The 22,693-nt window shown below is 57.0% G+C and overlaps 1 protein-coding gene across 8 annotated transcripts in view; it reads right to left on the reverse strand.

Moving 5' to 3' along the window:
• Nucleotides 1-22,693, reverse strand: part of Gse1 (Gse1 coiled-coil protein) — a 355,349-nt gene that overhangs the window by 12,798 nt on the left and 319,858 nt on the right. For 5 of the 8 annotated variants that reach the window (XM_021169947.3, XM_029480385.2, XM_021169948.3 and 2 more), the window contains 5 exons: nt 14,056-14,274; nt 5,119-5,318; nt 1,468-1,640; nt 884-1,081; nt 55-246 (listed from right to left, as the gene is read on the reverse strand). In XM_021169947.3, the coding sequence (XP_021025606.3) occupies nt 55-246; nt 884-1,081; nt 1,468-1,640; nt 5,119-5,318; nt 14,056-14,274 (982 nt within the window). The remainder of the gene's footprint in view (nt 1-54; nt 247-883; nt 1,082-1,467; nt 1,641-5,118; nt 5,319-14,055; nt 14,275-22,693) is intronic. The other 3 variants (XM_029480386.2, XM_085843546.1, XM_085843544.1) reach the window with 1 other exon arrangement.

Consider the following 22,693-nt stretch of genomic DNA (forward strand, 5'->3'; position numbering starts at 1 on the left):
GCACGCTCGACTGTCTCCTCCCCCACCCCCCACTCTGCTAAAAACATAGCTTACCTCTCTGCACTGAGGCTGGACATCCGCTCCGAGTGTAGCGCCGCCAGGGACGAGTGGGAGAGCTCAGGAGGGTACCGTACACCAGAGAGATGAAGGTGCATCGCCGAAGGATGCAGTGGAGGCAGGGAGCCAGGGGTGGGGATGGGGTAGAACGGAGACCTTAAGGCTGACAGGCAATAGGAGTCATCCATCCTGTAGACAGAGAGGCAGGACTGGTGTGTGCAGGAGCCACAAAGGATAAGCTTGCCTAGCAGATGCGAAGCCCTCAGGTGAATCCCTGGCACTGCAGGAGAAAGGCCGGGACCCAGGCAGGTGAGCCGGCGCCTCTCCACTGGGCGAGCCACCGCTTACTCAGGCTCAGCACTGCAGAGACTGCATGCAAAGAGCATGTCCACTGTTGGGGGCCACAAGGAACAGACCACATGGGCGCCTAGGACCTGCCGGACCATGGGTGACTGAGCGGAAGGGCAGACTGGCTGCAGGCAGAGACCTCTGGTGTGACCCGCTGTGGTAAGAGGCCAGGAGCTCCTAAGGAAGAGGGCATGGCCTGACTCTCTCTCCAGAGTCTCCATCACACTGTCTAGGTATCATACACTGTTAGTGGGAACTGGCTGCTGGGATGCAGATGCTGAGAAGTGGGAACCAAGGAGCATCAGCAGGTGGTACTGAGTCCATCCATCAAGACTCAACTCAGTCGGAGCTGGGTAAAATTATATAGCTCCCTTGAGTGCTGGGACCCCAAGCCCTGGCAGACGCCTGCCCCGAGAGGTTTTGCCTTGCTGAGAACTAATCATTAGCACACAGGACAGCATGAGTGGGGACGCCTCACCTGAAGGCCGGGTGGGGGAACGGGTGTGGGGCCAGGTAGCTGGGGTGATAGTAGGCTGCGGCAGTGGCTGGGTCCAGGCCGAGCGGGGGCAAGGAGGACATGCGTAAGTCTTCAGCAGTGTGGTAGGGCCGGAAACTTCTCAGGTAGTCCTCGGTCACCGTGCTGGGGGGCACCACATGGTGCACAGGCCGCTGGAGGCTATGGGAGGGGGAAGTGGTCAACAGAGGCAATGTGCCACACTCCCTCACCAGGCTCAGGTCCTGCCTCTCAGTGAGGTACAGCCTGGCATGAAGCCCAGACTGCACAGACGGGGAAGTGCCTGCCCCTCAAGGTCCCCACGAGTGGATAGAGATGCTAGAGGGGCTCTCTGTTCCCCAGACCCAGAGGATGGGCTTAAATGTGTTTAGGACATGTGATAAGTCTGTCTCAGCAAAGGGTGGATCACAAGGTCAGATGGGGCCAAGGACCTCAGGGCAGATCAGGCCACTGAGACTAATGGCATTCTATCTACCTCTGCCGGTGCAAACTCTCAGGCCTGCCTGGAGCCACCCCTGAGCCCTCCCTGACCCCAGGCTGGCACTTACTTGAGTGGTTGGAAGCGGGAGTCCTGTACAACTGAGCCGGGGGAAAGGCCAAAGGGGTAGGGAGTGCTGAGTAGGTGGGAGGGGATGGTGGGGCCCGCGGCCTTTTCCTGGGCCAGAGGCGGCTCCACCAATAGGCGCTCCCGACCACTGCTGCTGCCTCGTGAGCCGGAGTCCTGCGGAAGAAGACACAGAGTTAGGTTTTGGGGAGCCATATTCTAGAAACATCCTCCCCCTAATTTTTTTTAAATCAAAGAAAGCATAAAAGAGGTATTTAGGGAGAAAGCCTCCTATGAGCAGGTCTGGACCAAGGTCTACCAGGGTCTGGCTCAGCTCTAGAAGGAACTCAGCAATGTCAGGGAAGCCTGAGACACCAGACTGCTGAATCCCAAGATGAGGCATCCGAGGGGATCTGCGGGGTAGAAACTCCCGCTTCCTATAGGCAAAACAGGGTGGTCATGGAGTCAGGACACACACACACACACACCCTGGGGACCTGCACCTCAGGACAGAGCTGCTCCCAAGATCCCAGCAGTGCCCATAGCTATGTGGATACTGCTGGCAGCTGACATGGACCTACGTGAGGGACCCTTGCACATATTTAGGCTTTGAGACCCCAGGAGAGGCTCCCTTCAGGCAGGAAGTGAGAGGTGGCAGTTGGGCTGGGCTGGGCTGGGCTGGGGAGACCCCGCCTGACGGACTGATTTTCTGTATAAACAGTCACAGCCGCATGCCTGTCACCTGTGACTAGGGAGGAATCCTTAGGGCACAGCAGAGAGGCAAAGTCAGGGAGCCACTGTGAGCGGAGGGGGGACTGAGGGCCAGGAGCCTCCTGGTACAACTTTGAGGCCCTTCCCTCACTACTGCAGGAGAAACCCAACACAAGGCAGACAGTGGAACTCACTAGGGACACAAGGTCCTCTGGCTGACATGGCTGAACCCATGGTGTGACTGAAAGGCTCATGGTAGCCAGCACAGTAACACTGGTTGTCTGATTGTCTCTGGATACAGGCCTGCCAGCCATTCTACCGGCTCCTTGTGGTTATCCCCGGGGTCAGCTAGCATCACCAGAGCGTATGTAAGCCCCGAGGGGAGGGGTCATGTCTGTACCGCCACTTAACCCTGTGTGCGCAGCGTGAGGACAGTTTACCACCGTACCTCCCCGCCTCCATTCTCACAGAGTCTACCACAAGCCCTCCTGCTCCCCACAGACAGACAGCCACGATTAATTGAGGGAGACAGGCTGCTGATTGAATTTTTAATGAGCAGCAACATCTGTTTCCTTCCCCGGGTGCAGCAGCAGGCGGTGTCTGTTCCCTTGTGGGGTCCTCATGGGTTCATGACCTCTGACCTGCCCTCCTCAGGAGGAACGTTCACAAAGTACCATATAGGTGTGTGTGGCAGGGTGGGGTAGGGTGGGGGTGGGGCACATATACCACTCACACCAGGACAAACAAGGAGACTAGAAAAATGGCCATCAGGCTGGGCAGTGGTGGCACATGCCTTTAATCCCAGCACTACAGAGTGAGTTCCAGGACAGCCAGGCTACACAGAGAAATCCTGTCTCAAAAAACAAAACAAAACAAAACCCAAAGATGAAAAAGAAGAGAAAAAAAAAAAAGGTCATCAGGCCAATTTTGGGGAGGGGGGTGTTGCACACTGCTGCCCTCCTCAGGCCTGTGGCCTCTCTGACTAGAACCTGGCTAACCAGGCCATCTGTGGGGCAGGGTGCTGCCTGGGTGACAAGGACAGAAAAAGCCCCGGCATGGTGGCTGCCCCAAGGTACCCTCCTGGCAGCAGCTGTGGCAGACAAGATATGTCTGCAGAGCTGCTCCAAGACACAGCTGCATCCATGAACGGCAGCGGCTGGGGAAGAGAGAACTCTCATTCTCCACTGATTAGAGCGAGGTCTCCACAGCTGGTCAAGTGGGACGGGCCCCTTAGTTTCCAGACTGTTCTTCATTCATCTCTCACGCGGTTTCCACTGCCTGGTCACCCTGGAGCCACACACACACCCCCTTGACTCCCAACCAGTGGATGCAGCCTCCAGAGGCCCCTAGTGACTCATGGCCACACTACAGGGAGAGCGCATCCCCCGCCCTCCTGGAAAGGATTAAACTCCGCTGAGCTCTGAGCATCATCCACTGTGTGCGCTTGTCAGCGGCGGCAGCCTCCCTGGTGGCGAGCAGGTCTTGTTAACCGCAGCGTGAACTGCTGGAGCAGAGCCATCAGAGCCCTTCTCCGGGTTACTAAATGTTTCTGAGGCAGTAAGGATCCTCTGAGGATAGTGACAGGCTCTGGGCAGAGGAGTCACAAGGCAGAGGCACTTGGAACCCCCTAGTTCTCCAAGGGGACATGAAGTGTCTTGGACCTGGGCCAGGGGCTCCAGTCAGCGGAAGCTCCGGGGGGCCCAAGTCAGGAACAGGAAGTGACCCTCCCACCAGTTTCTCTCTCAGGAGCAAAGCCAGTCACCAGGCAAGCTGGTTATCCCGGGAAGGGAAGGCTATATATGGGGGTTTTTATCAGCTGACTCATAGTCTGAGGTCAAAGCTGCGCTCTGGCAGGACTCCACAGACAGGAGATGGTTGGCGGTGGCAACTTCTCTGACTTCTCTTAAGCCAGGACAGGGTGGGTCTAGGCTGCTCTGAGCTGAGATTGGATGACAGAATCGCTCAGACAGGTTTCCCAGGGTTAAGTGTGACTTCAGCCACAGGAGGAATGGGCCAAGGCTGGCCCCCGCGCTTCAGTCAGGAACCTGATGGTTGCTCCAAGCACTTTACTGGGGACACCAATCAGACCTGAAGGGCAGATGAAACTCACACCCTGCCTAATCCTGCCCTGCCCCAGCAGGGGAGAGGTGCTCTCCTTCCCCTCCCCTCCATCTTTGTGGTTTAATTAGTACTTCCTAGCAGTACAACCCCTCTGGGAATGGGGCTGGAGAATCCCGGGAAAGCCACAGCTGACAGCGGTTCTTAATTAGCAAGGCCCCCTCTGGGCGCCAGGCTGCCAGGCCACTGGGAGGCCCAGCAGTACAGGGGAAGCTCTGGGGCTGGCTCCTCCACTGTAGTTAGGTCAGCTAGAGGCTGCAGACACAAGGACCCCGGTGCTGGCTGGCATCAGGGACCATCAGAGTTAGCCTACAGTCCCGCCCCTACTCCTCCAAAGCAGTCACAGCTATGGTCTAGCCAAAGATCCAAGGCACGAAGATACCACCTCGGGCACTCTATGGTTGTTGTCGGTCTCAACCTGGTGCCTCTGGGTATGTAGACCCCTAAGGGAGAAGTGATTGCCCTCCAGGCCACCAGAGGACACAATAAGACACCACTGTGTAAAGGGGCAGGGCCTTGGCGACCCCCTCCCTCCCCAGGCTTAGGGAGGCTCTGGCCTCCTAAACCAAGCAACGATGAATTTGTGGTACTCTGTCACAAGTCTGATGTAAGGGTTGCCTTAATCCTAGTATCTTCCAGTACCGGGTGTGTAACAAGCTCACCTAGCAGAAGAGTCTGAGGACCAGGGTGAGAGGTCAACCTCGCTCCCACCTCAAGTTCTCAACAGAGCTGTGGACAGAAAACAGCCTGCAGGAACACCCCCACACACCCCGCCTCCATCCTCATTACCCCCACCGTGCCCACACCTCTGGGTGGCGCCACTCACCTGGCGGCTCTCGCTTCTCCAGACTCCGTTGACGGTTTTAGTGGGGGCAATAGTGACCACTGGGGGAGTGCTGGGGACACTGTGACCCCCAGGGGGGACGATGATGGGGCCCATGGGCACTCGTTTGGGCGTGCTAGCTGGAGAGCTATGGTTGGTGGCTGGAGAGGACACTGGAGATGACTCGCTGCTCAGTGAGGACCCTGCGGAAAGAAAATGAAGCAGCTCAGGGGCCTGTGTGTGTCACACCACCACCCACCACGCCCCCGCTTCTTGCCATTCCAGAATGCTCACGGGGAGTGAGGCCCAAGAGCAGGCAGGCAGGGACGGACCCACAGCCATTCTGTGGCCTCCCTTGTCATACTGCCTCTCAGGCGTAGAGGTGGACAGCTATTTTTACACTTAAAAAAAATCTGAGATGTCACTCACACTCTTTTAAAACCACGTCAATGTACCTCCAGTGGATAGGCCACATTGAGTGAATACTACTATACCCCGAACAGCCTCACGACCCCAGAAAGAAGCAACGTGTTCCCCTTCCCAACCACCCCCAGCAGCAAAAGGGAACAGGGGCAGGTAGGTAGTGGTGGCGGGGCAGCTTAGTTCTTGGGGTGTCAGTTCCAACAGAGCTTGGTAGTGAGGGTTGGTCTCCGTCACTAACACAGCCCCCTCTCTCCCTGGACAATCATGCTACCTGCGGACACATAGCACGGCCTCTTGACTGCGGAGGCCCATGTGTAACTTGTGTAATTGTACAGCACAGTGCCCCGAGCAGCTCCAGCCAAGCACACCTCTTGTTCACATGACTACCAGGGCCTGACCTCGGCAATCAGGCTGAAGGCTGGAGCCTAGGGAAGAATCTCTTGGGTCTCCAGTGAGCACCACACCCACCGCCTACACCCTGAGAACTCTCTAGTCTCAAGCGGGCAGTGGGCAGCAGCCAGCCCCAAGGCTGGGCAGTGTGAACCCAGCACAGTGACCATCCAGTGCCTGCCAGTCAGAAAGCACAGGAGAGCAGCTAGGCTCAGAGACACACTGGCTCGGGAGGCCAGCTTCTGGGATCTGACGGAGGCAAGCTACAGGTTGGGTGCAGCCAGGCCTGGGGACTGACCAAGAACCTTGGCACGAGCGAGCTACCATTCAGGAGCCAGGGAGGGCATGGCATTCTATACCTCCCTGGATTCAGTAGGAGGGTATCCCTCTGTGCAGCTGAGAAACCCAAGGGGCCAGAAAGCCACACCCTAGGCCTGCAATGCCAGTCACTATATGTGTCCAAAAGTGAGGGCTCTTGTCAACCAAACACCCCTGAGAAAGTCCACGCGGTCTGATGTGAAGCATGCCCACAACCCTGGGCTATACCAAGTCCCAGCCCTGCCTATTCTATACGGGAATGCCCCAACAAGGCCCTCAGCCACATTCACGAGAGGACACAAGGAACAGAAAAAGCCAAGCCAAGCACACACTGTAGGATGCAACCTCCTTGCTCAGAGACAATACCTCAAAGGGTGGAACATAGCTCCTGGGGGGAGGGGGGCGCGGGCAGAAAGGCAGGGGCCCAACTTTTCAGCCCAAGCTGGCCCAGAGCTGACAATCAGGTTGTCTCCATGCCAGGCAAAAACGCAATCACTTTCACACTACTTTTAGGAATCCTCCTATTGCCTAAAACAGCAACCTGCTCGGGTGTGCCGCGCGGTCCTTCCCAGGGGAGCCACGGTATGATGCTCACGTCTAATACGCCATCGATCTCTGTGTACGCGGAAATCTGTGTGTGCGGGTACACATGTGCTCAGACATGTTTGCAGAGGCCAGACGACAACCTTGGGTGCAGTCCTCGGGACACTGCTTACTGTTTCTAAGACAGGCTCTCTCCACAGCCTGGAGCTCAAGTCAGGCTAGACAGAAAGGCAGGGGGTGGGGTGGGGGATGGGGATGGGGGTGGAGGTCCCCTAGGGCTGTGTGTGTCCATACTTCCTTGGCATGAGATTGGGAGTGGAAGATACCATGCCTGCCTTCAAACAGGTATGTTCTAGGGCTCACACTCAGGTCCCTCAAGCATTTTACTGACTGAATCATCTCCCTAGCAACTCCTGCCCGCCCCCCCTCTTTTGAGACAGGATCTCACGCTGGAGCCCTGCCTGGTCTGGACTCATGGCAATCCTCCTGCCCTCGCTGTCTGAACCCTGGGATGAAAGGACAGAGCCACCTCAGCAGAGCCAGCCCCCGCTTGATCACCACCATCAACCTGCGGAACACTTTTATAACCTGCAGCCGTGCCTGCTCCGCCCGAGACCCAGCAGCCTGAGGGTGACACTCTGTAGGCTCTGGGCATCATTCCCTGGCCCCCTTTGCTGAACAGTGTCTCCCAAACCAGAACTCCATCCATACCTCAAGGTTGCTGACCATCACTGAGGGGGACAAGTCATTGGACAGTTGCCTGGCCCTACCTGACAGCTACTGTGAACAGTAGCTCCCACCCACTGCACAGACATGAACACAAGGGCCAGGAACATGCTATCCTCACACGGGAGCAAAAACAGTTAACACTTCCACGCACAGAAGACAACTGCTAGCTACGGCAGTGGCCGACTCACATACTATCCAGGTGCCTGCAGGCGCTGGACCACCATTGAGGGCTCTGGGCCCTGCTGAGATAGGTAGCCAAATGACCCTCCTCAGAGGGGGAAATCAGATGGTGCCTCAGGGACCATCCTAGCTCCTCTGTACCCCCATCTGTTATAAAGGACAGGGCAGTCCCAAGGCAGCCAGCTCAGCTGACCCCTCTCTGCCCCTTCGCATGCTAGCAATAGCCTGGCCCAGCAAGGGATGAGTATGGGGCAGGCAGGCTCTAGTGTGGGGCTGGCTCAAAGAGGATGAGGCTGGCCACGGACAATTAGCAGCCTAATCCCGTTGGAGGTGGAAGGCAGAGGCCAGTGCTCACCAGCGAGAGCCTTGGGATCAATACCTCACAAGGCGCTGCCAATTAGCGAGGCTGGCGCCTGGCTCCCGGCCCTGTGCTCTCTCTTTCTCTCTAGCTGTGCTGCCGGAGCAGGCAGGTCCGCCATCGCTGTAATTAACTGAAGCTATTCAGCCAGAGTGGTGGGAATGGGTCAGAGAGCCAGGGCCGGGCTGCAGATGAAGAGGCAGAAGGGTGCCTGCATCACCTTTACTGACTGACCCCCACAGATGAGGCCAAGGCCCTGAGGGGCAGTCCGTGTTATTAAGAGCCAAGACCCCCAAAGGCAAGAGCTTGGGCGGCCTTAGCCAGCTGGTGCAGATACGAACTGCTGAGCAACACCTGCAATGGCCCCTTTTCCTGAATATGTGTGTCAGTTGAATATGTGTATGTCAGTTCGAGCACGCAAGATGATTTCAGGTGCTTTCCTTAACGGCTCTCTCCCTGTATTTACCGACTCTCTCACTGAACCCGGAGCTCGACTGGTGTGACCAGCTTACCAAGGGGGGTCCTTCCACCTCTGCCTCCCCCACACAGGTTCTAGAAATCTGGACTCAGGTCTGGATCTCTGCACAGCAGGTACTCTTATCTGACATCCCTGCTGGTAGAAGTGGTCCCACATCTCAGGGCTGTCACTCTCGTCCCTGCAGACTCAAGCGACTCCCAACAGTTAGTTGTGGGGGTGGGTGTTAAGGAACAAGAAATAAACCCAACCAACACTACGATCCAACCACTGCCCGGGCACTATGAGGACTGACAGTGAAGGGGACCTAGGACCAAGGGCACAGTGACAAGCACCAGGCAGGGAAGCGCTCTGGAGCCCCCAGAGTGTAGCACAAATAGCCAGGCGTGCAGCAGCAAGTTCCAGCAGAGGCATCCGCCATGATATGCAGCTTTGAGGAGACAGTCAAACGGAGCCACAGGGTGGCCATATGCTGCCAGATAGGACTCCCTCCTGCTCTGCCAGTGCGTCTTCACGCATGTCACAGATCTGGAGGCTGGGTGGCCTCAGTGTCCGTCCGCGAGGGAACGGGGCTGGTGGTGGTGCCGTTAAACCCCAGTCAGCAGTCAGGAAGGGGCTGTGACTTGAGAGAAACTAACTTTCCAGTAATACCTGTCGGGCAAAGAACGTGCTGTGACCAACCACAGCACCAGTCCTAAGAACTGAGGCTGGCAGGAGCCAGTGAGGATGGATCCCTTGGAGTTGAGCTCTGTCCCATTGCCACTGCCATGTTAGGACACTGTGAAGATTGTGTGGGGGTGGGCGTGGGATGGGGGATAGAAAGAGGGAAGGAGAGGTGGTAAGAGGGGTGGAGAGAGGATGGACCGTCATCCTGATGTCCATACACCCTGCTTGCCTCCTGTCACCTCAGGGCCAGCTGTGGCTCTGGACTCTGGGTGATTCTCCCTCCCCATCCTGGTCTCTCTCCTCCATAATAGCTAGCCCTGCTGCTCACACCTGAGACACAGGCAGATGGGGCTCCAGACACCGCGAGAAGACGCCTCCACCTTGCCAGCTGCAGACTGACAGGCAGGCAGGCATGCCAGGCAGGCCATTTGTTTGGTTGTTTTCTTTGAAAGAGGCAGATTTCCAAGGAGATGCACACAGGGTGTGTCTCGGCCTGCACCCAGCCCACCCTGTAGCAGACATGCAGGCAGGTGGGGGGACTGCTCGGACTCAAACCCAGAGGGATGGTCCCCAGCCTCTGCCTCTCAGGGGCTGGGTATGGGTTTCATCCACCACCCATGGTAACTTGATGCCCCTTGGTTACAGGGCCGGCAGGTGGCAAAGACTTCCGGAAAGCTCAGAGCACTGGGGATGTCTAATCAGAAGCTTAACTGCTCTAAGCTACCCTTGTCCCCACAGGTGACAAAGTGGCGAACAGCCAGATATGAGGCGGCTTTTCCCCCACGTGCTTCCTGGGAAACAGGGGACCCAAGGCCCTGGGTGTACTGGAAGTGAGGGTACACACAGCTCTGGTGCTGTGTGGGTCTTCCACCGATCAGTCAGGGACATGTGGGCTACTGTCGCACCCCCACCCCCCTCGGCAGACGGCACCAGGGCCCCGTGGGAGATGAGCAGATTGCCACACAGCTTGGGCCCTGCCTGGCAGCAGCACCCAGCTTCATCTCGCACAGGTGGGGGCTGTGGCGGGGACTCTTACAGCTTGCTCTCACAGAGGCCAAAGAGCCTCTGCTCTGAGAACCTCAGATGGGGCCAGGCTGGTGGTGGCTTGAGACATGGCTCCGGGTGTAAGATCCCAGAGGCTCCCAGTACCCCTTTACTCAAAGTAACTTAGCCAAGTCCATTGAGCAATCTGGGGGACCCTTGCCTTCAAGGCAGCTGGGCTAATGTCACAAAAAGACAGAAACACCCCCGTCACCAACCCCCTCCCCCCCACCAGGGCAGCATGATAGACGGGGCTGGTAGGAGTGCTCAACACCCGCCAAGCTGGGCTCCCGCACAGGGAAAGATGGAATCTTAAAGAGGCTTAAGGGCCTCTGGGGGGAGGGGCAGAGCTACTTGGAGGAAAGACTGGATCCTATCCTCTACAGAGACTGGAGCTACAATGTTGCCAGCCACAGGTGGATGGAGGCAGCTTCAGAACAGCTGAGCACCTGGGGACATTATTCAGAGTCCACAGTAATGGGAGTGACTTAAGAAGCCAGGGCAGGATAGACCCAGGGGTCCAGCCTGGGGACTGGGCTGGAGACCACAGCCCAATGCTCCTTCCAGAAACCAGCGTAGAAGTCAGGGTACACCCTCCGCCCTCCGCGGAAGCCCACCCACTGCACCACTGGGAGGCCATAGTGGGCCAAGCAGCTACCTAGGCTTGGCCAGGCTGGGACCACAGCAGTGGGGACCCACAATGGCTGACCCTGGGTGTTCCCAAGTTTAGGGAGTTGGGGTGGGGTGGGGCATAAACAGGGGCAACAGGATTAGAAAATGGCGGTGGGGACAATTGGGGAAGCCCCAGCGACAGCACTTGGCAAGGCAGTCATGGGGGCCGTACTTAATTACATGATCTGTGTTCCGTTCTGTATGCTATCACTAGATCAACAGACTGCCAGAGGTGGCCTGCTGGCCCTGGGCAAAAGCTGAGGCTCAGACTGTTAAGCCAACACACCAGGGCACAGCAAGTGATTAAAAGTGCCAGGATGTATACTGGGCCTGGCCCGGTGAATCCCAGCGTCTTCTGGCAAAACCTTGGCCTTGCCTTAACTAGACTACCACATGGGATGGAGCCCACAGCCTGGGATATCCCCTGTGGGGCCCACAGAGGTCTTGGGAGGGGCTAGTTTCTCTTCCCCATCCCTCTGCCTTTCTCTGGCAGGGAGGGGGGCAGAGCAAATGAGGCGGCATGCTGATTGCGTTGTCTGGATTGAATTTTTAAACTGCACCCCTGAGACACCATGAAGAGAGACGTCGGCAGCAGAAGCCTAGGCGAGCCCAGTCAGATAGCTAAAAATACAACTGTTTCCAGGAAGGGTGGGCACGGGGCAGAGCCTCAGGGACGGAGGGGACACAGAGCGAGGCCCCTGTGGGGTGACAGCAGCAGTTCTGGAGGACACCCCACCTTCACTCCAGAGCCCTCTTCCCTGCTGGGGTGGGCTGAGAGCCACCACGGGCTCTCAGGCGCGGCAGCTCAGATGCCTGTCCTGTGGGGGCCTAAGAACATGCGCCTGGAATTGCCTAGGACTCAGACAGACTGGAGAGGCAGGGAATGAAGAGCCAGAGCTAGATACCAGGTAGGTGCTGGGCCCAGAGAGGGTGCCTGTCCCACCTGCCTCCCCATGTGGCTAGCATGGTTTGCACAGCGGGGTCAAAGGATGGAGCAACAAGACAGGGAACCATGGGGGTGCTGAGGCCAGAAAAGGGTAACCCTGTGGGGGATACAAAACATGTTCTGGAATGCTAGAGAGGATGTGTGCTAAAAGCTGCATGTGTAATCAAAGCTGAGTGGGAATGGCTTATCCGGCTCAGGGGTGGCACTTGCATACACACGCGAGGCCCTAGGTTTGCTCCCCGGCACTCTGTGAGTTGGGTATGCCCATCCCCCAGTAACCAGAAATTCAAGGTCACCCTCAGCTACACACAGTTCCAGGCTAACCTAGGCTGCAAGACACCTGATCTCAAGAAAATATTGAACCCGGGTGGTAGTGGCACATGCCTTTAATCCCGGGACTCGGAGTGGGGGTGGGCAAGAGGCAGGCAGATCTCTGATGGCGAGGCCAGCCTGGTCTACGAAGTGAGATCCAGGACAGCCAGGGCTAGAGAAACCCTCTTGGAAAACAAACAAACAAACAAACAAACAAAAAACCCAAATAAACAGCCCTCCCCCTCCCCCCAATTTAAGATATGGCTTGTAGAATGACATATTCTGGAACGGGCAACCCACAGCCCGGGAGGCAAATCCAGCTCTCCACAGCTCTCAAGCCAAGCCCCCTGCACCACACTGGTGGCTCGCTGAACAAGAAAGAAGCTCCCTTCTTTCCAGGGCCACTTGCTTGAAATTCCTAGTTCCAACTGTCCAAGTCCTTTCAGGGGACAGGAGGATGCGCTCCCGGGACCCTGGTCTCACAACACGACCCCTCTGAGCGGTAGCTTTAGTATCCGTACAACATGCCACCTCAGCAACACCAGGTCCAAACCGAGGCGACAGAGAATCACTACCAGTCCTGGCGACACAGACGAGAACCTGAAGACTAGCGGGGTGGGCCTTAACTTTGCTGCGCTGCCAAGACACCCAGTTTCCAGTAAGGTAGCAGACAAGGGCCCAGGCCCAGCTGGACACCAGTGTCAGGATGTCCCAGGGTCCCCAAGCTACCCTGTATCCACAGACACTAAGCATTGCAAGCCCCAAGTCCCCATCTACACATGGGGAAGACTCAGGAGACAGGCCGAGCCTCGGCCAGCAGCACGGCCACCCCCTGTCTCCTTGTCCCGGTGTGGCACAAAGTTCCTGGGCATCAGATGCCCAGGTCACAGCCAAGAAGCGACAGGCGCGGTGGATAATGCATTCTGTTGTTCAGAATTGACCATGTTTCCATTCACCGCAGCCTCTGGTACTCGGCCCGACCAGTTGGCCCCAGGATTTTGCAGGACAATGGGAGAGCCCAGGATGGCAGAGGTGGGCAGACTAACTTCTTCCTCAGGGTCACCAGAACCTGGCCAGCAGCCAACCAAGGTGGGTTGGCTCAGGTGTGGTCCTTTGGCAGCAGCTGTCTTCCACTGGGCAGATGGACTCCCTTCTCTGGTACCCTCAGGGCCCATCCCAGTCACACCCTCACCTCTGCCAGCCCACTCATCCAGAGCGGACTCTCTGCAAGCCTAAGTGTAAGTGACGGCTCTGTAGGACCCCAGGGCCTTTGAGACAAAGTTTCCATACTTTGGCCACCCGCCTCTCTGAGCAGCAAGTCCAGGAGTTGCCAGAATCTGAAGAGCTCCCAAGTTCAGGCATAAACCCACCCATCTCTGCCACTCATTCCTGACCAGCACAGTCATCACAGGACACAAGACGTGTCCAAAGCCAGATCCAATGGGGACCTAAGAGAACCTTTTGTCAACAAGACCGAATTCAGAAAGAGCCAGCCTTTGCCCGAAGCAACATGATGTCCTCAGCTCGGGAGGCTTCAGAAGGCCAGTCTCTGGTCCCACAGGCGTCCCCAATGTCAAGTCCACTTGTCCACCAATAAGCGTCTACAGTAGCCACTGAAGCTGAGGAAGGCAGAGGCAGGCACAGAGGAAGGCACAGTGAAGCAGGGTGCAGAGCTGGGGTTAAATGTCAGGGGTCAGGGCCTGAGGTACGATGACAGCTACACTTGACAGCTACACCCGGGCCAGCTCTGCCTGGATGTGGTGGGGGAGGGGAGATGCAGGTGCAGTACCACAGGCTGCAGACAGCTGTCTCCTGTGGCCACAGCAGCCAGAGAGATGCATAGTGGGCAGGGGGCATCCCATGAGCGAGTGGCCTGGTGCCTCTTACCTCTGGGCTCCTCTGCCTGTTTGGCGAGCTTGCGCAGCGCGGCAGCAAAGCTGGAGGATGGAGCGGCCTGGGCCGATAGCGCACTGCTGGTGGCCGGGCTACCGGTGGGCACCAGGGCGCCATTGAGTGGCGAGGGGGTGAGGGGGTTGACGGTGGCGGTGGTCCTGGTCGCCGTGGAAAGCATCCCTATGGAAGGGGACTTGGGCTCATGGCTCATGCCTGAAACAGGAAAAGAAGAACCAGTGTCACCCAGAGAGCAGAGCGCCAGCGCCAGGGCACTGCAGCGGCATGCAGCGAGAGCCAAGGGGCCGCGAGAGCGGAGCACAGCCAGCGGTGCAGAGAGCGGACCCATCCCCATAGTCCTGCTGGCCCCTCAGGTCTAAAGGCACCCCGGTTGAAGCTGAATGCTGGACCGGCTCCCCAGAGCCAGACCTATGGGGTACCCCGACACACCATATGCAGAGCCCCACCAGACCCCAGAGAGACGAGGCACGGGCTGGAACAACTGAGAAGACAATGCAAGCAGCGGCTGACGGGCACGGGTATGAAACCATTGACATCTTCAACAGCGTCAGGAGGCCGGCTCGACAACTGCCCCATTGTACGGAGAAGGAAACTGAGGTCTGTCTGTGGGATCAACGCATACCCAGTGCCTAACTAACTCTCTCTCAGGCCGGGGCCAGTCTCCTCCTCACTCTTCTCATATCCAATCCCCCCCAGGTGGTAGGAGATGGTGGCCAAGGCTACAGCTCCCTGCAGGCCCCCGTCAAGTCCTTCCCTAGGTCCCAGGGCCTGAAGACACGGAAGAATAAAATCTGCCTTCGAAACCACGTTGTAGCCTGGATGCACTGGTCTTTCCCTCAGAGGGAAGAGGACATTAAGAAAGGGTTTTGGGAGCCACCTCCCACTCTCACTCCTTCAGCTTTTCCAGGCACCATCCCAGTACTGCTTCCCATCATCTGGGAAAGAGGCCCGCCTTCACAGAGATCGCACCACAGAACAATCTCTCACTTCCACCCCCTCCCCCCCCCCGCCCCCCCCCCCCCGCTTCCTCCACGTGGATGCCTCCAAAGTAAGCACGCCAGGACAGGGGCTTTGCAAGAAAGAGGTCACAGAGGCTGGGCACACCAGCAAGGGCTATAAAGATGCCCAGAGCAAGCAGGCTGGCTGGCTTCCAGTGGTGGCCAGGTCCTGTGGTGCATGGGTTGTGTCCCAGGGGCAGCAGGCTGCTGAGCCTGGAGGCTGACCTGCGTCCATACCAGGCCCTCTTTGTAACAGGGATCAGGTAGCCATGACATCCTGGGCACAGCTCCTAAGGTCCAATCAGGGTGGCTCTCTAAACTACTGGGGTTCTCAACCTGTGGGTCCCGACTTCTTTGAGTCACCACCGCCATGAGGAACTGTATTAAAGGGTCGCAGGATCAGGAAGGTTTGGAACCAGTGACTAGACAGTCACGCAGGGAGCCTAGGAAATAGCCAAGCCACTAAGCCACTGTCTACACCACCCCCTTCTTTGTGGCCAGCATCTCAGTCATCCTTGGATCTCAAGGAGTGCAGATGGTGAAACTGAGGCCAGGTGTGCCGAGGCTGGCCTGCTAGTGAGTGGTAATGTTCTCACATCCCCGCAGTCAGCCTGAACCCTGCCACGCCTCCATCACTCAGAACTACACGACTCCGGTGATTTAAAACATGTCCCCAAGTCTTGTCCCTCATTCCTGCAAGACACAGAGAAAGCCCTGTGTGTGAATGGTTCTGACAGCTCACTTCCAACAAATACATTGTTTTCAGCTTGGGGAGATGGGGCTGGGACCCCCTTCTTGCCTTCCAGTCCCTGGAGCAGCAATCTGAGCTGGACCAGACCAGCTAAGCCTTTTCTGTCGTGGACCCACAGAGACTCCAGGCACTAGGAGACGCTATTCTACTCCCTACACCAACCTTGGGGCAGTTTAATATATTGCATATTGCACAGAATCTGGAACAAGTGGTTCACCTCAACCCATCAGAAGCCAAGAAACACTCTGCCAACATATTTGACCCCCAGCCTCTGCCACTGACAGAGCAAAGCCGTCTCAGGAGCCATCACAAGGGATGGTGTCCTTGGACTCATTCCACAGATATGAGTGGGTAGGCTCAGCACAAGGGTGGGTTGGGAGCAGGGCTGGGACCACTCTGGGGGAAGAGCTATGTCCTGTGTGAAGCAAGCTGCCTCAGATCCAGCAGGAGGGTTGAAGTTTCAGTGTTTCACCCAACCACCCGCACCAGGTGGGCAGCATGGCACATGGAGATGCTGGGAGCCGCAGCAGCTCGCGGTACAGCTGCAGGCCCATCCCCCAAATCTGAGGAGGGGACCGTGCCACTGGGGAGGGGGGGCTCTTCAAGATGCCAATGGGTGTAAGCGGATATGCTGGGCCCACCAGACTTGGCAGGATGGCAGATAACAGGATTTGTGACGGGTAGGACCTCCCTGTACCACATGCTATCAAAGGTCCCCACCATGCTCCTGTGGGTAGCCCAAACAGGACTTCAACTGTCAGAGAGCAGGGGACCGATCCACCCCTAGGGCCTCCAGCAGTCTCATGCCCAGGGCATGGCTGCCCTTGGCCCCCTACCCTTGGGGGTGGGGGTGGGGACCCCAAGCCTAGGTCCTGGAGATATCAGTATATTCCCAGCCTAGGAAGCTGCTCTGATGTCAGCTCCCTTAAAATAGAATTCCAAATGAGCGGCTTCATTAGGGGGAGTCTAAAATTAGCACCATTCCTCACACATGCGCACATGGGGCTGGTAGGGGGGAGGGGTGGGGAACTGGCCCCAGGTACCAAAGAGGAGGATACACTGCCAAATTTTGGGGGGAGCTGAAGAGTCCCCTTCACTCACAGGGCCTAGGGCCACTAGGGATGGTGTCTATTCTCTGCCTGGCACCCGAAGAAGAAACCACCTCAGTAGGCAGGTACCGGTGTCCGTAGAGGCTCAGGTGCGGCAGGCAGGTGGGGGGGGGCAGCAGAAAGGAGAGAGGTGGGCACGGGATGCCTGCTCTCCCTGCCCTCATTAGGGGGTATTTATTAACTTCTCTGTTCCCAGCCATTGTCATCTATGGTACTGGCTCCTGTGAATTCATTATCCTAAACAGCTGGGAATAAGCTCTGTCTTGCAAGGGCCTGTGATGGATGAGGCCCGGGGCTGCCTGCAGTCCGTGCTCTCCAGGCGAGCAGCTCGGTGAGAAAGTGAGCCTAAATCTAAGTGGCCTCTTGGGCACTCTACACAGGCTCCTTCCTGCTGCCTCACCCAAACGTTCACTCTCAAGCTGGCCAGCCGCAGCTTTCCCCTCTCTAGACCCGGCCATCCAGAACCCAGCGTTGAGAGCTTGGGTTTCTGCCAGAAGCCACTATCTCCACAAAATAGCTGCCTTGGTGCATCCTGCCTGATTTCCCCCCTTAGGGTCCTAACATGCCCGGGAATATCATCAGTGCCAAGGAAGGAGACCCCAGAGCACCAGGCAGATGATACTGCTCAACTCATCTCGCTCTGGTCCTGCACAGTTGACCCAAGCAGGCTTCATGGGGTGGGGGATGGGGTGGGGGGGGTGTCTGGGTGTCTCAGTACCACTTCCCTCCTGCAGTACATCAGGAGTTATTAATCAGCCCAGCCTCCCTCCTGTTGAGGCCGTAATTACCGTCCCTTTCATCCCAGCTCCTCCCGGCACCAGACCTCAGGCTTGCTTCTTCTGCTCTGTAATTACCAGCTAATAGCTGAGATGAATTTTCTGAAGGCCCAGTTCAAGCACCAATCCGCCCCTCCCTCCTCCGCCAGCAGCCCCTCACCCTGGGGTAATTACACCCAGGGAAGCTGTGCACAGCAGAGCAAGGCTCTCAGGCAGTGTGGACCTGGATGCCCTATCTGCCCCTTCGTCATTTTTCATTACCACTGAAATGTTTGTGAACAGACAGAGGCTGGGTCAGCACGGGCTCCACGCCCCCACCCCCACCCTGAGATCCCCGCGGCCCAAAGGGTGATGCTTTTGCAGCTCTAACAAGGCTGGGGTCACCCTGCTGCAGGGACCTGGCGGCTGCAGTAGTGTGGGGTGCCACGTGATCCCCAGAGCCTGGACGGCTTCATAATAAATTCATTATTATGTGTGCCGCCGCCGCTGGCTTGTTCTGAGTGCACCCATGTGAGGCAGCTTCTCCGGGGTGGGGGCAGGGAGGTCTGCTGATGTTCAATGGCGAGTGTACCCCGCAGGCCGTGTACCCCGCAGGCCGCTAAATCCTGCCCCTCTGCCGCTGCTCCCAAGGTCAGTTCCCCCAGGAACCCCTGCGCGAGGCGACAGAGCAGGAGAGCAGAGCAGAGCAGATGGTGACTCCTGACCCAAGACAGTGAAAGCGGAGAAAGCAGCAGGCGAGTGGGGGTGGCCTGGGTATGACAGGGGCTCTGATCTGTGGGTCAGGGGAGGAACGAGGCAGCCAGGCAGAATGACGGGAGAGGTTACCCACCTCTGCACTGTGGACAAGGACAGGAGGGGCTGCCCACAGCATGAATGCCATGGATGTACAAGCAGTCTCTGGGGTTCCCTGCAGCCACGGGAGGGCAGAGAATGGGGACCTTTTGGTACCCCCAAGCCTTTCACTGTCCACCCCTAGGCTGTCAAAGGCCCTGCTGTCTCAGTGTTCTGAAAAAAACTTGGGAGTACTGACAGGAGACCCACACATGGTGGATCAAAAAGGTGCAAAGAAAGGGGTAACAGTGAGGGATGGCGCCCGAACTCAGGGTGCAGAGGCAGGGGTACCATGGGTTTAATGCCGACTTAGACTTGGTGAAAACTCATCTTAAAAACAAGTAGTCATGGGGCTGGAGAGATGGCTCAGCGGTTAAGAGCACTGACTGCTCTTCCAAAGGTCCTGAGTTCAAATCCCAGGAACCACATGGTGGCTCACAACCACCCATAATGAGATGTGACGCCCTCTTCTGGTGTGTCTGAAGACAGCTACAGTGTACTCACATATAATAAATAAATCAAAATAAAAAAAAAGAGTAAAAAGAAGGCTGAGGATGAGCTCAACAGTAAAGCACTCACTTAGCACGGCGAGTGCAGGACCCGGCATGGTGGAGTAGGGAGGGAGGGAGGGAGCACGGGAGGAAAGAGCCACGAGGCTCTGTGGTTGCAGAAGTCAGACACCGGCCTCCTAGGAAGTCACCTGACTAGGTACAGAGCAACAGAGCAGAAGTCTCAGAGGTTCGGGCGGCAGCAGGGATGGAGTCTGGCAACAGATGGCAGCAACATTTGACGCGATTATTCTAAGTGGCTGCTGCGCTGTGCTTCGCTTCGAGAGAAGCCTGGCGTGGGCAGACGAAGAAGGCTGCATAGCCACCCCACACCAGCTCGGCAAAACCCACCGGAGGAAAGGGTCCCTGAGGTTGGGAAGCCAGTGGTCGGTGCCGCCGAGGGTTGACAGTTCAGAGCCTGGCACCATCCCCAATGGTGATCCTGACAGCAGCAGGAGGTGGGACTGGCTTGGAGCAAGAGGTGTGCACAGGGCTTCTATAACCATAATAACGCTACACACAGGCATGGCACCCTTCACATCAGCAGACCCTACACACCAACTGCAGCGACAGGCAGGTGAGACAGGCAAGATCCTTCCCTTCCCTGGGCTCCCTTGTCAGCTGCTTACTAACACTAGGGACAGGGACAGGGAATAGGGAACTTAGGGTGTCCTCTCCTCAGCCTGACTGCTCAGTCTGGCCCAACCTGCCTCCGGGACATAGAGACTCTGCTATTACCCAGTCCGGTTCAGGTATTTTACCCAGAGGGCGACCAAGGCTGGCAAGAGCCACACCTCATCTAGGCTCAGAGTCTGTCACCTCTGTCCTGTAATGTCTACTGAGTCAGCTCCTGGGGAGCCCACCGCGCGCCATGCCTGATACGGAGGGTGGAGGGTCGAGGACAACAGTGTGCTGCTAGAGAGGCAGGCAACATCACCCAGCAGCAATGTCCGTACACCCCAGTGATCCCCGAGTGGCCCATGGCACCTTTGGGCTTCATTGGTCACAAAGAGCCCTTTGAGCACCCGCCGCTGGCCTCCTCCCCAAGTCCCCAAAAACAAACACTTAAGCTGTCCAGGACTGAGGTTATGTGCCTCCGAGTCTCCATGGGATGCAGGCCAGGGGCCAGCAGGTCGAGGCCGGGCCCTGAGTGGTCACCTGGAAGGCAGCAGTGCGCATGTGCTGCTCAGTTCCCCAGGGATTCTCAGGCTCCACCAAGACAGGCCCCTCCACTCCCATTTCCTGTTTTGGCTGGGGGCTGAGCAGACCCAGGGGGCTACTTGGGAAGTGGGGGACAGAAGTGTTACAACACAAACCTCTCCCCAGGGCACACACCAGCCACATCCCAGCATTATCAGCAGGTGCAATAGGAGCAGGTGGTCACAGGTGGATTCCCGAAGGAGGGCTGGGGACAGCAAGGCCAGGCTGTTTTCCTCTAGCCTTGCCCTAATGGAAGCCACGGTTTGCATACAAGCCCCTTGGTCCCAGCCAGCGATAGCTCCAACACAGGCTGGCCACTTTTGAGGGTCACCCTCAGGTTCCAGGTGCCAAGCGTGGGAGAAAAGACAGCCATGCTCTGTTTCTTCCGACTGGGCAGGACATAGGGGGCTGAGTGTCTCTGGTCCTCTGGTCACGTTTAAGTTGTTTGAGTGAGACTCAGAGGGATCACCTGAGTATGGAATTTGGGTTGAGATTCTTCCAAGCCGCTGAGTCACAAAACCCACCGATCCCCAAGTCAGGGGTCCCAGTGCTGGCCTCTAGGTCTCAGGTGGCCACGCTCCCCAGCTCTGGCCTCACAAGTGGCCTGCTCAGTGCTCGCAGTCCACGGGAGCTGAAACACTGAGTCCCACCGGGACTCTCAGGCTCCACGTTGCTGACTCAAGAGGAAGTAGGGGAGTAGGGACCACCCAGGAGGGTCCCTCTCAGATCGTAGCGAATTTGCCCGCCACTCAAATCCAATTCAGGATTTGGCCCAGAGTATAAGCAGGCAAGTGGCTTGTCCCCAGGGCCGGCAGAAAAGGTCCTGAGCACCAAGCCCAACAGTTTGGGTCTGAAGGAGGAAGGAGGCCCAACTTCCCACAGGCTGTCCCCCGACTTTCACATGCACACAGTGACGTGCACACAAGGAACGTGATGTAAAAATGTAAAAAGACCCCTCTGGGGACTAGGATGTATGGCAGGAGCAGCCTGCTTGCCTACACCCAAAGCTCCACTCCCCCAGATGTTTAAAGTGGCAGCTGGGTCCTTGGGGCTTGGATGTAAACTGACTTGTGCAACAAAGTTACTTTAAGCAGCCACTCCTAAGTAACGCCCCGCCCTAGTACCATGCATGGGGACTAAGCCGCTCAGGGATTGAGGGAAAGAAAGCTCTAGTACCGTGCCTCAATATCAGACTGGTCTACCACCTTCAAAACCCAACACGCCAAGCCCAGACACCATAAAATTCTCAACCAGGGGGCGGGAGGGGGGGGACCCTTAGGCCATGATCGCCTCCTCCATCAGAGAAAAACTTCCTCCACACACAGCTACAAACCTGGGCAAACATGTCACCGTCTCCAGGGTGCATGTGTTAGGTACTCCTGAGTGACCAACCACCTATACCCAAGTCACCCTGGCAACTCAAGCATACCCACATTCTGCAGGATTCCAACTGGGAACCTCTAGCCAAGCACGCTCAGAGTGCAACCCTACACTGCAGCAGACCTAAAGAAGGCCCTGGGAGCCAGCCTAGCGGAGACTCCCCTGTGGGCAGACAATCCTCACAGCCAAGGCTGGCTAAGCACAGGACCAAGTTCCCCCATCCACATCTCCACCCAGGGGGCAGGTAAGAGCCAGCAGAGGAGCAGGTGGCACCTGTCCCACCATGCCTTTATGTGGCACTGCAGGCTGCAATAGTCCTGATTTGAAATGCACGGGACCAGCAGCTTGGGGAGTGGTCTTTCAAAGTCGGAATAGCTGCACGTTCACAGTAAGCTACCTTGGGGTTCTGGGGAAGAAACTCGGGTCTACATTCAAGACCCAAAGCTGCTTTCTACACAGGAAGACACATGGCCTCAAGTTACTTTTTATTTATATGTGTGTATGTGCACAGGTGCACTGGCTCCCTAACTCACCCTGGGGGCTGGGGTGGGGCACGGAGAGTCCCCACCATGGGTTTTGGGAACTTTACTTTTGCCCCCTCGGAGAGCATGGTGTCTCCAGTCCCAAGCCTGAAGTGACCCCAGGGCCTCCCACACACCAGACCAGTAACAATTGCTCAGCCACAACCCCGGCCCTGCATGGTAATTTTAATAATTTGAGGGACGAAACAGTTCCGCGGTATAGTTTTCTACTCTGAAGCGACGTCGGTGTTTACAACCGGTTATGATTTTGGAGCGGTTAGAGTGGTTTCAGCTCAGGGTTGCTTAACCTGTCTTAAAGACTTAAAGGGCTTACACCTCCATATGCCCTTCTCCAGCCTGGCCAACAAAGGAGTCACACTTGACAACAGCCATGCTGGTAGAAGGCTCGATGTATACGGTACAAACGCCATCAAACTTCCAGTCAACCTCCCAGAATGCCTCAGTTCATTTCCCACAATTCTCCAGCCTACTTCATGGGT

This window comes from Mus caroli, unplaced genomic scaffold, assembly GCF_978045245.1.
Source record: "Mus caroli unplaced genomic scaffold, Mus_caroli_1 scaffold_10, whole genome shotgun sequence".
NCBI lineage: Eukaryota > Metazoa > Chordata > Mammalia > Rodentia > Muridae > Mus > Mus caroli.